The 15,599-nt window shown below is 33.6% G+C and overlaps 1 protein-coding gene across 1 annotated transcript in view; it reads left to right on the forward strand.

Moving 5' to 3' along the window:
- The window catches only part of Igl (IQ calmodulin-binding domain containing protein igloo), a 365,599-nt gene that overhangs the window by 207,439 nt on the left and 142,561 nt on the right, over positions 1 to 15,599 (forward strand). The window contains exon 3 of the mRNA XM_076795204.1: positions 2,613 to 2,740. Within this exon, the coding sequence (XP_076651319.1) occupies positions 2,613 to 2,740 (128 nt within the window). The remainder of the gene's footprint in view (positions 1 to 2,612; positions 2,741 to 15,599) is intronic.

The following is a 15,599-nucleotide window of genomic DNA, read 5'->3' on the forward strand; positions in this document are numbered from 1 at the left end:
TACTGGTTTATCTTTTGTATACTGAATTGTAGGTATTAGTAAAATAAAAATTAGTGAAAATATATTCTAGGCACAAAATATGGGTATATTTGCTTTTACAGGTTTGATTGCATAACAGTATCGTGGAATTTTGACAACAAATTATAAAAGATGTTGATATTCTTTCAATAACTTAGTCAATCTTTTGTCTAATCTTGTTCAATATCATAGATGAAAAAGTTTGTTATTAGATCTCTGTGACCCTGAGAATACAATAACTTAAATTCTAAGCTACAGTACTAATTTTTATGTGAAATTAGGGTTTTTTTATACAAGTTCATGGAAAATTTTTATTTCATTGAAGTAGAATACCCTACCTGAATCACAACAAATTGGAATGAAATAGAGATTTATTTTCTTTCTTATATTTGATAAATTGAAAACAATACAGCAGCATTTTAAAATTCTTTTAATGTTTTTAATGATAAAATTAAATCTACTCATTCTTGTCGTCGTAAATGCATAATATCCGCTTTCTAGTAATCATTAATCCTCTGACAGGGTCACAATTACTGTGCCTATATTAATTATACTTGTTTTTAATGCATAATGAATATTGAAAAAGGGATATTACATTTTTTCATTAAAATCAGTTAATATATATGTTATAAATTTCATTTTTAATATTCATTATGCTTTAAAAGTAAGTCTAATTAATATGGGCACAGTAATTGGTACTCTCACAATAATTGGGTCCTCTTACCTTAGGCCTAGAATTTGCAGGACTCCGAGGGTTACATGTATTAGGTAGTGTATTATGAACTGCTCGAATGCTTGATCGAGTGCTATATGTTTTCTAGTACTGTGTTTTTTATATAATTTTTTATCAACCATCATTATCGAGTTGTCTAACTTTTAGATTTTTGGAAAGCACAATGATGTCAATTAAAGAACCAAAGGTGATTTTTTTATACAATTTCAACCTCGGACATAGTAAACTCCATAATAAATGCGACATCAGTGTATTTGTAACGATTAGAAATCCATTTCATATTACATGGCCTAATAAATATTGTCTGTTAATACAGTAACGTAATGAAGACAGACAGAACAATAACACTATATTCAAAATAGAAAAGGCCAGTCGCTTTAAATACATGGCAGGTGCATATTTTTTTGTTTATATATTCGTCGTCAGTATATTCGTATCTGTGACGCGTGTAACATTTTCTACAGAATATATGGAGATTTATTGTATCGTACATCTGTTATTGTTGATCAGCGATGTCTGCGACACGTTTGTTTACAAATAACTTCTGAAAATATTTCGTATGTATCTGTCGTACCATTCATGTTTGCAACTGAATAAAACTTTTTACAAATTGTAAACATTTCAAGTATTTCACAAAAGTTTATAGTAGCCTTTTCAACATTCTGTGTTTTATAAGTGTGCCTATTAATTGCAAAATGGTGCAAGTCAAAACGGTCAATCATTGAATTTGTCTTATGGAAGTCACGCTAAAATGATCTTACAGTTATTTTATTTAATGACGATGAAACTCTTGAGTTATGGTATTAAACCAATCGGATAAATGAGCTGTTTGTTATGACGGTGGGGCAACTCCACTTTTGAAAAAAATTCGGTTTCATAATGTTTCAGCTTCTAATTAACCAAAAGTTATAGTTTATTATTAATTTACTATTTGAACTTTATAAATCATTGTTAAATTACTGAATATAATATTGGTTCATAACTGAACAGTGCAAAATCATTTACTTATTATTATTGTCTTGCTTCAGACCTCATACTCGTCAGCCGTATTCAATTTTTATAAAACTGCACGTTTCATACAGTGTTCGACAACTTACAAAACATTTAACACTGTTATTAGCCTTGAGAATACTTTAAAACGTGAAATTCTATTTTCATTATTTATTTTATTATACACCTTTTTAATTACAGCATTAATAGTTGAATTATTTAAATTAAAACTAAATATTCTACATAAAATATTTAGATCCTAAAGGCCAAAATTTTATTAAGTTTATCTGGATAACAGATATAATTTAAATGCTTAATGAAGCAGAATCAATTTTATAGCGAATAATGCTTGCCAGTGCGGAGCAAAATTTCAAGACTTAAACCATATGTTATATGGCAATGCCCAGGTTATGAGAATGAACGTATTAGAAACGAAGCTTCTCAAAAACTGATTTTCTCTTTGTATTACTTCCTTCTTACGTAATCCTGATATTGCAGAAGACCTGAAAATAAGTAATTTTCTGAAACAATGTTCCTCGAGAATTTAGAAATTATGAAATAAATCATTTGGTTTAAAGGATTGATAAATAAATAATAAATATTGATTTACGCCATTTTTGCATGAAACCGCTGGAATATCGAAAATTCATAAGATTTAGTAGTATCGTATCCGAAAATTAGGTCCTTTGGTCGCGAGTGCCATCTCAAATCCCTGTCAGTTCTATCAGGAATTCTATTCTAAAACCGTCACTCCTGAAAGCTTCGAATTCCCAATCCTGTTTCGGCTGGCTTGACAGGAAGACAAAGTATCGATTCCGGCCTCGTCTATCGGCATTAACTTAAGAGCACTTCCTTCTTTGCCTGTTGACAGAGCTGTGTAAAGCGGCGTCGAAAATCCAGGCATCCTTCCGCAGCCACATGTCGGCGAAGGAGCAAGCTGCGTCACTCATGAAATCGGCGGAGAACGTCGTGAACGTGGTCTCCGAACTGGAGGACAAGGTAAGTTTTTTCAATTCTACGTACTCTTCAGAATCACAATCAACAGTTCATAAAATCCATTCGACTAAAATACAATCAAGAGAAAGACATCGCATTCAGGTGACCAGAAAAGTGAAACGAATCTTTAAATGATTTTAGTTTAAGTTATAACTAAACTGCGGATTTCTATGCAAAATAAAAATTGTCTGCTAAAGTAGAAAAAGAATTAAAAAATTAAAATTAAAAATTAAATAAAAATTTCAAGGTATAGAAGTTACATAGACATTAATTTTTTTCTGAGTAATTTTAATAGGTTGCAAATAATACTATAGTGTTTTCAAGTAGACAGAACTGCATAAAATCCGCAGTCCAGTAACGACTGAACGAACAGCATGTATTTCAAAGAGTATTGGAATTATGAATGCATTATCAGTTTGTAATCTGATTTGTACTCGATTCAGTGATACATTATTTTCATCGAGTCTACAATCTGCGTACCTTACATTATTAATAGTTGCGTATGCGGGACCACTTTGGTTATTAATCACTTTATCGATGTATAATTTTCTGATAATTCTATTTTACTCACTTGAACAACGTCTGGTAAGTGTATTGTGTATACTAATTGAATAAATACTAAACATGCTAGAGATATTTTAGTTATTTTATTTTTGTTTTGAAATCTTGAACTCTGGTCGGCTGCCTTTTTTGATTATTTATGGCAACCCAAGCTGGATCCATTCAAATTCTTACGTATCAATTTTCTTTTAGACATTTTTGAACTCACTTCATTGAGATCTAACAATATGGTAATACTCTTCTTGGACGCCATATAAATAATTGATAATTTAAACTGGCTCCTAAAAAATTAGAAATTGGATGAAGTGTTTATAACTCTGGGTCGATATGGACCGAATATTCGCCACCCGAGGGTTATACATTATAACTCGATATATCGTCTTCTTATATTGATAGCAATGTAAATACAATAAAATAACAACAATCATATTTTTCTATACTAAAATAGAATCATATTTTTTAAGTGTGTACTGGGGTGCCATTTAAGTGAGCTTGCACGTTAGACTATTTCTAAATATTTCCTCCAATGTTTACAATGTGTAATAGTGTAATATCGGATAATAATGGCATTGCCTAATCGTTAATACTTGAAATATATGGAGTTGTTATAAAGGTCATGGAAATATTAGGGTTATTTCAATACACGTTACCTAGGAAAAATAATTTAGTAAATATAAACACATTTTTACAATAACTATTTTTATGATTGATTTAATAATATGATAACGATTTTTGGTAAACGTTCCCCGAATACGAATTTTGTGAATATGATATCAAAAACTTTTGAAAATATTCTAAAAATATTACAAAAATAGAACTTTCTACGTGAAGGATTCGAAATGTCCTCCCTTAAACGTTTTAATGTTAAAGTATGTCATAATTCATAACTTTCGCACAATATTAATATAAAAATAAAATAAAATAGAATGGAATGGTAATGAAGAATAAAATAGAATGAAATAGTAATGAAGAATATAAAAAATGGGTTCACTATCTTAGGGAAGTTGAGTTCTATACGAACCCGTTTATCAATTACATTGTTATGAAGATTCTACGTGATAGTACATAAAACTTGAGAACAATGCCATAACTCTTTCTGGTAGGTACTATATACTCAACAGCGCGCATGCTTCATGAATTTTGAAAATTGATTTTCTTGCAAACTAGGCTCTCAGTATGGGGAATAAATCATGATACTTTTTCAATTTTTCTTTGCACGTGGAATCGTTTTCACCTAGCTTGAGCTGTGGATTACGAAACGCTCTCTATTATTTCATATCATAACTCGTGACAAAATAAATCTACAGTTTATGTCGAGTACTACTCGCGCGTCCATTATTAAATAGAGTATAGTTTTTAGTCTAGCTTCCATAAAGTGATGTACGAAAATCTCCGCTCACGCTATTCACTGCTACCATGACCGTCAAGACAATGATGAAACACTTTCAGAATACTGTTGATATCGGTCTTCCGAGTTCAAGGTGTTGTATTTAATGCGGTAAAGAATAGTTATATATTTATACGATATACTTATATTTAACAAAAGAATATAACTTAAGACTATTTATGAGCTATCTTCTCTACGACTGCGGAACGAATCTAATTATGTGTTTATCTCTTAACGATTTCGGAGCGACTGCCGAATTACGCCGGGCGTCGGTATGACCATCCCCACTCTAACTACGGTGCTCATCCTAATACTTATTACATGTGCGTATGTACGTGTAATTGCCTACACAAGGAACCAAACATAAAGGAAAATTAATGTTAAACCACGCTCAGTCATGAATAATTTTCCAATTGTCCCATTTAAATGTCGATCTTAGGGGAATTTCTGCTTTTACTAACTAAGTTGCAACCCATAAGGCTTTATATGGCGCACGTATTATAATCGATGTTGAAGAGAACCCGGTTTAAAATTCAATGGCTCATCCTCTTGAGATTAATTGGAAATCAATATTCTATTATCGAAAGTCGTCTTGCACCCCAACCAGATTCTTAAGACTTTTCCAGACGAACTGAACGTCGTGAACGCCATTTTGTAAAGTGATCGCGTCAGCTTGAACGACGTACCATTCGTTCTGCAACGTTGTGAACGTCGATGCGTGCTACAGCTGTCGGGTTTTCATCGTGATACCATAGATACGTTCGTGTGACAATCTAATTGTAGAAGAAGGAATATCTTTTAATGCTATTGCGCGTTTATACGCGGGACGGTGCAACTTTATAAAAATTTCTCGTCATAAATCCAACTGTATCCGCAACCCCAATGTATCGCGAGCCCAGTGACAGGCAAACAGCCTATCAATTTGTTATTTATTTTCTACCGAATGCGAAATGCATTTAGATCATTCGACTGTTATGTTATTACAAAATACTTCTATTGAATACATAAATCAGTTGACAAATACCTTGGCATTTTGTATTGAACACTAGGTTCACTAAATAAACACTAAAGCAATTGATTTATGTATTCGATAGAAATATAGTATTTATTCTATATATATCCCAAATGCCTAGCCGACAAAAGTCCCAGAACTATCCCCACTGCCGCAGAGTATACCCCGTGAGGAGCCAAGAAGCTCGAAAGACCTCGTTCGCCTCTAGAGCATCGCTGCCCTTTTCTACGTTTGGCGTGGATCAAAGAATAGTATCTCCTGGCCGATATATGTATTGCACAGAGGATCGAATAAAAAGATTTATTATTATTATTTGTTAAAACACTTTGCCTCTCAGCTTCGGAGAGGCTACCCCCTTCACTCTTATAAAATTTTATATAATATATAATCTTATACAGGGTGGTCAGCAACTGTTCAAAACAGCAAAAAAAAAAAAATAAATAAATCAATAGAATAAAATTTTTTATATAAGGTTTTGTTTTCAAGAAAATCGACTTTGAAAATCCGCCAAACTCGATTTTCTCGAAAATAAAGCCTCATACAATAAAATTTTGTTCTATATTTTCAACCTATTTTTTTTATGTAGAATCATTCCCTTACCGTCACTTATCTCCCACTCTCTATAATCTTGTGCTTTCTAAATAAACGATATAAACTATAAACTGTCCACTAATCTTAAACGAAACTTAACTTCGAAGGATCTTTGTTGATCAAAAAGATTCAATTTAGTGTAATGATATTTATTTTGTTCATCGGAAGGTTTCGATATTTCAAATTAAATTAATGTGAGAATAAAACGGAAACTAGGTATACAAATTAGATAATGCAAGGCGATAAAAATAAAATATCATCTAAAAGACTGAAATAAACGAGGAATCAGAAGTAAGGCCAGGCTATGTATGAAATTAGAAATTAGAAATTAATTGGTTATCTATTATCGACACAGTTTAAATATATATACGCGAGTTTTTAAATTTTCATAATAATATATTGTTTGATTAAGTAACAAAAAGTTCTTAAAATATATCCACGAAATTGATTAACAATAAGAAGTTATGGAATTTCATTAAGCTGATAATTCTTAAGAGACAAAAATGTGCTTTATGTATCGAAATGAATTGTTCAACTGACTTCCAATGTGAAATGACAAGCGAGATATGAACGCGTTGTGGCGTCGTATTCAGAGCAACCGAAATACAGTATCTATTTCTTATGTACTCATATTTTGACTTTTATGCGCTTCGTCGCGTACGAGTTTGACTGAAAAAGGAAGCCATCTTGGGTCATCAATTCAGCTGTCTGGCACGAAACGACTCTCGCTGTCGCGATGTACTTAGAAACGGAGAAAATACGTTTTAAATTCTAAGTTGTAGAGCAACTTCGTGTTATATGGAAAATTGAGGAACGTTTTATTTTGAATAGCTAAATAATAGCAATAACAAGCTTAAAAGCTGACAAGCAAAATAATAAATAAAGACTTGCATATTAATAGTTAAGTACGTAGGAATTTAAATTTTTTGAAATTTTGGTACAAATGTAATACAAATAATAACTAGTAGTTTGAAAAAAATAATATTCAAGATGGAATACCTAGAACATTTGTAAAGAAAATTTGTTTATTTTGATAAAAAAAACAAACATTTTTCATTTTTTTACATTTCTTTTGTGTTGTATTCATTTTTTTCTCACATTATTATGAGTTTTGTAGTCGTCATCACAAACTAAGTATTGTATATTATCAAAATAATCGCCTTACGATTCACCTTCATACTTTATCTCTTTTTCCTTCCTCTTTTAGTATGTCTTACTTTATCCTTATAATTTAAAAAATCTTGAAATCTTTATTTAAATTTTTTCGAACGATACCTTGTTAGTTAGGAAATTCAAAATGCAAGGATAATTTGATAATTATCATATTATATGGTTAGTATACACATAATAGTACTTGTAATGATAGAGATAAAATATTTTGTATTTCGTACATGCATAAATGTTACGATAAAAAATAATAGGTATACATATACTAACAAGAAATTACATTTAACATTAAATTACTTTCGGATAATAGAAAAAACAAACACATTTTTTAATAAATCGTACAAAAATAATATAATTGAAATTCGCTAGAAATTCGCTATCTTACTTAACTGTAGTTTAAAAGTCAAGATGTCTGATTTTTGTTTACGAACAAGTGCTTGATGTGGTTGTCGGCAAAAGTTTCCTACTTGCTGGTGAGATTTTGCGGTGTTCCATATTACGTTCCATGTTCCGAGTTCGGCGTGTATGTACCCTATTAACAAAGCATGCTTATAGGCACAATGAGTTTATGTACACGATCGAGTTCATACACAAAGTTTATTTATAGACAGTGAATTCTGTACACAATATGCCAGAAAATGAGCATAGTTTAAAAAGCTCGTGTGTATTTCATTTATAATTTGTTTAAATTTTTTTGTATTTGAACCCCTTCTTATTTTTGTATTTATTCATTTATTTTGAAGTTATGTATTCATTTTTTATATTAGATGCATTCCGCTGAAAAAATGTGCCCAATGTTAATTTTCTAGTTGACTCGATAGAGCCAACGGAAATAAAGTAAATGTAATAACAAAAATAGCAATGTGTGAAAAAGACAGAAAAAAGTAAGTTTCAAGAACAAAGGAACTGGTTCTGAGAACCTTCCTTTTATTTGTGTATTTGCATAATCTTCGTTTCTATTTTATTTTGAAGAAACTTTTTGTACTTTTCAGTTGGTTATAAAAGATTGCACGTCTTATTTTTAGAACGTGTCGCGAATTTTAAGAGAAGCACTTTCAGTCTGGAGTTATGATTTCTTAAAGAAGTGGGTCTCACATTTGGCAACTTTACCCTACTCTAATATGGAATAGTGCCTTTTGTTAACCGACTACGGGCTGCCTCATTCATTCACTTTGGCGTATACCTTATGTCTTGTCAATCCAGCTAACATCAATGACGTGACAATAGCATTTTTGTTTTAATGCTACTTTATTGCTGCTCGAAAACTCCTACTGGTGCAATATTTAACGCTTGAGTATTTAATTATTGCAAATGGGTATTTGTTTTTCTATACTTTTGCAATGCGATTTTATAATGCCTTAATTAATAAACAGAATGCAACTATTTTTTGTTTGTTTTTATTATGAAAATATTATCTGATAGCAGTATACCATAAAACTTTGTTAATGTTAGATCAGTATTTAAAACTTTTAGTAATGTTAGAAATATAAACTGCTCTTAACTTGAACACAAATGGGTCTGAATACCTATTAGAATTATTAAGCGTAATAATACATTTATATTATATTAGGGCCGATATCTATCGTAGCGATTGGAAGCAATCGGCCATCGCATGAAAATGGTACTGAAATAAAACAATAACGCCCTCTAGGTTAGCGTAAACCACATGCCAGTAGCATAGTCGCCAGATCAAGACTTGTCGCCCCACTCTAACTTTCCCTTTTACCGTGCTATTTCCCCATGCCTCCGCCGCGGCCCGGTCACGTGACGCGTTCCGTCTCTGTCATGTCTGTGTTACAATGTTACGTGACGCGTTCCGTCTCTGTCATGTCTGTGTTACAATGTCACGTGACCCGTTCCGTCTCTGTCATGTCTGTGTTACAATGTCACGTGACTAACCCGGTATTGGCAGAGAGAGAGAGAGAGGGTAACTTTTTTCCCTCAATTCGGGCTTCCTCCCCTCATCAGGCAATTATGACCTGTAGTAGCGCCGAGTGTTGAATCCGAGTGAGTGGTGTCGTTTAGTAAAATAAAGTTATATAAAACGGTTATCCACGCCCTTTTTTCATCAAGAATCATTCTTTACTGCGATCGATTTGTAAAAAGAGTTTCTTTCTACTAATATGCATCTATTTATTCAAGTATCTAATTTTATATACATTTATATTGTTAAAAAAATGATACTTACATTTGGAAGTACCAATTGCAATAAAAAAAAAATAATCACTGTCAAAAATGGTAACAATAGAAACAAACGTAGCAGATTTGTATTGACTCACAACTAGGTTACTATTTTCAGCTGCGGCTGCAGCTTTTAGTCGCTGAAAGTGTCAGCAGTCCGTGGATTAACCTTTCAACTGGGGATGACGAATTAACTCGTTATTCGTGTTCACTATCACTTGCCGACAATTTTTCAATTTCTTCTAAACGCGACAAACAATTCTTTCATTTTATTGCATCATAATGTCCAAATTAGTATAAACTGCGTCGCATTTACGTCGATTGTGGCAAAACTTTTGTTATGTGAATTTTATTTATCTTACGTTCCGACTTCTTAAATGCTCGTGGCTGAAAACATGATTAAAAATTAGAATTAGATGATTAACAAATCAAGACCATAGTTCGTTCAAATCCGTATATTAAAGTTATGCGTACCTAGGAATAGAACTGTTTCATATATGAAATTATGTACTATTGTAATATACAGTGTTTACTCCAGTATATGTCCCAAATGTCTAGCCGATAAAAGTCCCTGAACTATCCCCGCCGCCGCGGGGTATATCCCGTGAGGGGCCATGAAAGCTCGAGAGACCCCGGTCGCCGAAGAGTGTAACATAATACGAGCCAGCATAATCTGTGTGAGACTAGGAGACCAATACTAATCCAATAACAATACTTCCTTATTTTTCATGATTTCCTATTTTCACTATTGTCCTTTTCTATGTTCGTCGTGGATCAAACGCCTTGGCCGATATATGTATGTATGTGATATATGTATGGAGTAAGCACGGTATTTATGAGTTTGGATAAATTTGAAAAATTCGGAAATTGGTATTTATTAGCTAGATGTACAAATTAATGTGTAACCTTCACAGTTAATTAATAGTAAGTTGACAAGGTCAACCTTCAAGATGGAGAAAGGATAGTGTAACTCATCACTGCTGGCGATACTAACACGCAAAATTATTATGAACATGATGTCGTGTGATGAAACATATCAAGCATTGCATTCTTTCTACATGTCAGTTGAAAAGAATGCTCTTGACTGTAAAGAAACGATTTATTTTGCTTTGAAGGAAAATGTTATGGTTCACGATATTGTATGTAAAATGTGAAATTGGATCGACTGTTGCAAGAAAATCCTTGTCAAGTACAAAAGGAGCTTACCGAACAGCTCGTAATCAGTGTCACTCAATAAACGATTTCGTTCTTTTAACATCATCTGTTGGATACAAAAAGAAGGCAAAAAATGTCAATGATTTATAAGATGAAGCAAACGTACAAAAAATATCGGAGATTTTATTATTTATACAGGAAAGGTTACCAATTAATTTGTACAGCTAATAAATTTTTAATTCATTTTACAAACGCATTATGCTATTATGTGACACTACGGCGGCTGACCGATGATGACTCGTGTCAGTTGTTATTTTATCTTTATTGAAATCAGATTTTGCAGAGAAAAATATCAAATGAACTATAAATCGATAATTTATAATTAGACTGTGGATCTTGATGCAAAATAAAAATTCTCTGCATCTGTTACAAGAAACAAGTGGCGCTTAGGAATTTCCTTCTTTCTTTAATAATTTTAGTAGTTTTGAAGCAATATGTCAGTGCAGAGGCAATTAAAGCGTGGGATCAGCCAACAAAAAATAAAAATGCTTATTTTATAAGTACACCGTGCTTAAAATGATGGGATCTAGATAACGGTATGCAAATCTATTATAATGCATAATAGAAAGACATTAACATTTACAACTAACTTACATTTTCTTATACATATTTGTATATTAATAAACAAAATGGAATGTGTTAGTTTTATTTTGAATAATGTTAGTTTTACATATTGGATACATATAAAGAAAAATAAATACGCGCGCGTCGTACAAGAGACAAACGAAAAAGACACACACTCTCTGAATACAGCGGTCAAAAACAAAAGAAACTAGAACGAAAGAAGGTCCACGAATTTTCTGGAATGGCGCATAATTTGAACATTCCAACACTCCCCCTAATTCGTGGGCCGACGCAGAATAATTCTATTCGCAAGGTACATGTCTTACAAATAAGCTTTAAGCTCTCAATTACATAGTTTCAACAATTCAACGCATTTTACATGTTTCAGTTTTGGCAGTGATTTCGTCAGTATATCAGCTGCCATGTCATTCGTAGGTTTATATTCAACCTTAATATGCCCTTGTTCCTGGGCCTCTCTAGAAAAATGAAATCGTATGTCGATGTGTTTACTTCTAGCATGATATATATTATTCGTACACAACGCGATTGCACTTTGATTGTCGCAATATACTTGTGTCTCTTTGGAAACAAATTTGGACTGCTTCATATGCTTCAATAACTCTCGCAAGTATACAATCTCTTTCGTTACTTCCGAGAGGGCTATGTATTCCGATTCCATGGTGGAAAGCGCGACACATTTTTGCTTTTTCGTCGCCCAGCTTATCGGTGCTCCACCCAAAAACGTCACAAATCCGGAACTCGAATGTCTATCCTCAAGATTTCCACCCCAATCAGAATCTACATACGCTTGTAATAACTTATTTGTCTTTTCGTACTTAATACTATAATCACATGTCCCTCGCAGATATCTTAATACGTGCTTTGCCATTTTCCAGTGTATAATTCTTGAGTTTTCGCAAAAACGACATAGAAAATTTACCGCAAACATTATATCTGGTCTAGTTGTATTTGCTAAATACAATAAGCTTCCCACTAATTGCCGATATGGTTTTTCTTTCATTTCGTCGATTTCCGAATCTGTTGGTGGTTTCAAATCTTTTACCTGTTGGTTCACATTAGCTTCTAGAGGTGTATTCGCAGTTTTACAATTTTTCATATTAAATCGCTCAAGTAAATCTTCTATATACAAACTTTGATTTAACTTTATCTTACCCTTTTGACCTTGTCTTTCAACGCGAATGCCTAAGATATTTGATACTGGCCCTAAATCATTCATGGCGAATTGCTTCTTTAGTAAGTCTTTTACAACTTTTAACTTCTTAAAATCAGCAGAGGCTATTAGCAAGTCGTCTACGTAGATTATTATTATAACATCACTTCCATTTGAGTTATCAACGTATACACACGGATTTATTTCGGACTTAATAAAGTTAATACTTATCATATACTTATTTAATTTACTATACCATTCGCGACCTGCCTGTTTTAATCCATATAATGATTTCTGTAACTTACATACTTTATCTTCTTGTCCTTTCCTTACAAATAATATTGGCTGTTCCATGTATATCTCATCGGACAACTCAGCCTGCGTATAGGCCGAAACGACATCCATATGATGGACAAACATTTCATTTTCAACACTTATAGCCAAAAGTGCTCTCAACATCTCAAATCTTGCTACAGGCGCAAACGTCTCGTCATAATCCTGTCCTGGTATTTGTTGGTCTCCGCGTGCAACTAACCTGGCTTTAAATTTTTGAATACTTCCATCCTGGTTTCGCTTTATCCTGTAAACCCATTTATTCTTTATAACCTTTTTATTCGACGGTCTACTTACCAAACTCCAGGTATTGTTGCCCTTTAGAGTGTTGAACTCAGACTCCATAGCTTCTAGTCAGAATGATTTTTCTGACGAGCGCATCGCCTCCTCAACCGTTTTCGGTACTTTGCATTCGTGACATTTTGCAACATTAGCGCTATGATACAATTTTCGCGGTCTACCACGCCGTCCGGTTCTTTCCAATTTCGGTCGTCCGCAACCTCTGTTTCGTGGGGTAGGTTCCAACATTTGATTAATTTCCTGTTCTTCTCTTGCTGTTTCTTCCTCTTCTTCTTGAGAATCTTCAGGATCATCTTTATAGTTGTCTTCATTTATCATTTCATGCTGCTCTTCTTCCTTGTCCAGGTCCTCATACATGGGCTCTTTCGAATTCTCAATCATATCGTAGGTCAAATGTTCCAGTTCAGATTCTGGTTGCTTCTCCTTTTCGAAGTTCGTTGATTCTGAAATTTCTTCTATGAAACGTACATCTCTTCGTTTCACTACTTGGTTTGTTCCCTTTTTCCATAATCTATAAGCTTTTGCTTCCTGAGAATATCCGACTAAAATGTATTCTTCTCCTCTTGCTGCGAACTTGTTTCCTCTGTTATTTTTATTGAGTGCAATAGTTCGGCTTCCGAATGTTCTAAAATATCCTACGTATGGCTTCCTTTTGGTCCATATTTCAATAGGAGTTGCATCGTTTAACGCCTTGGTTGGGCATCTATTCCTAATGTATGCGGCTGCGCACACCGCCTCAGCCCACAACTCGTATGGTAAATTAGATTGCAACAACATACAACGCGCCATTTCTACTAGCGTCTGATTTGCGCGCTCAGCCACGCCGTTTTGTTGCGGTGTGTATTCCACACTCAACTCTCTTTGAATACCTTCTTGTTTTAAAAACTCATTGAAATTGCGAGATAGGTATTCTTTGGCATTGTCACTTCGAATCTTCTTTATTTGACGCCCTGTCTGCTTTTCAACGCGAGCTTTATACTCTTTAAATGCTTCGAAGATGTCAGACTTTTTCTTCAAAATTGCTACCTCAATGTATCTACTTTTGTCGTCAATAAAGGTTGCAAAGTATTTCGCTCCCCCTAGCGAACAGGTTTTAAATGGCCCACAAATATCGGTATGTATTAAATCTAAGACGTCGTTTTCTCTTCTTGTTGATTGCCTGAAAGGTTGCTGATGAATTTTTGCCTTCATGCATACTTCACATACTGGGTTTTCATTTTTCAAACACAATTCGTCTCTCAGTCCATCTACAATTTCTTTCTTTTTAAGTTTTCTTAAATCCTCGAAATTCAAGTGGCCCATTCTTTGATGCCATTTCATTAGATTCTTATTGCACTGTTGAGAGATCATAGCCGATTGCACTTGCTGTTCTTTTATCACATACAAGCCATCTTCCATCGTTGCTTTCATTACTGTTGATCCATCTTTGCGTCTCACGAGTGCATGATTTTCATAAAACACCACAGAATATCCATTGCTTGTAATACTCGACACAGATAATAAGTTGCTTTTAAATTCTGGAACATACATTGCTTGCTGTAATTTGATACTTTTTGTTTCTTTGGGAGTTTTTATATTTATGTTTATTTCTCCCTGTCCCTGCGAATTAATGCTATCTTCTGCTGCTGTATAAATTCTCGTTTTCTCATTGTTGTCCAGATTGTGGAACTTCTTTTCATCGTAGCACATATGTGTACTTGCTCCGCTATCCAAGCACCAAACTCCTGCTCTTCGTGTGGTAGTGCTGAAAGCAGTGGCTGTAAATGCATCCTGTGTCATTCTCTTATTTCCTAATTTTGCTTTTGATCTGCAATTTCTAGCAATGTGTCCTACTTTACCACATGTAAAACACTTAACTTCAAACTTCTTTCCTTGTTCATTGTGTGTAGTGCTTTTGTGTGTACCTTTCTTATATGAATTACCTCTACTCGACAGTAGTGCTTCTTCTGCGCCTCCTTCGTGTTCCCTTGTATTCTCAGCTCGTCTTGACTCCTCTTCGAGTATCTTGTTTCTTAATTCTTCTAAGGGTGGCATTTGCTCTCTTGATTCAATTGCTATACACAAAGTTTCATATTCATGAGGCAATGAATTCAACAACCAAATAGATAATAGATTTTCTGGCAATTTTAGCTCACATTCCTCTAGTTGTTCCGCTATGTTCATAAATTCATTTATGAACTGTGTCATGCTTTGATTTGAAGCTTTCTTTAGACGGTACAACTGCTTAAACAAAACGCATTGCCTCATTGGGCTTTTAGATTCATATTTTTCTTTCAATACTTGCCATGCATCTGCAGAGGTTTCTGCCCTTTTGACATAGTTGTATTGGTCAGGTTGTACGCTGAGGATAATCGAATCCAGAGCTTTCTCATCGTTTATA

The sequence above is a fragment of the Halictus rubicundus genome, chromosome 10 (genome assembly GCF_050948215.1).
Source record: "Halictus rubicundus isolate RS-2024b chromosome 10, iyHalRubi1_principal, whole genome shotgun sequence".
NCBI classification, from domain to species: domain Eukaryota; kingdom Metazoa; phylum Arthropoda; class Insecta; order Hymenoptera; family Halictidae; genus Halictus; species Halictus rubicundus.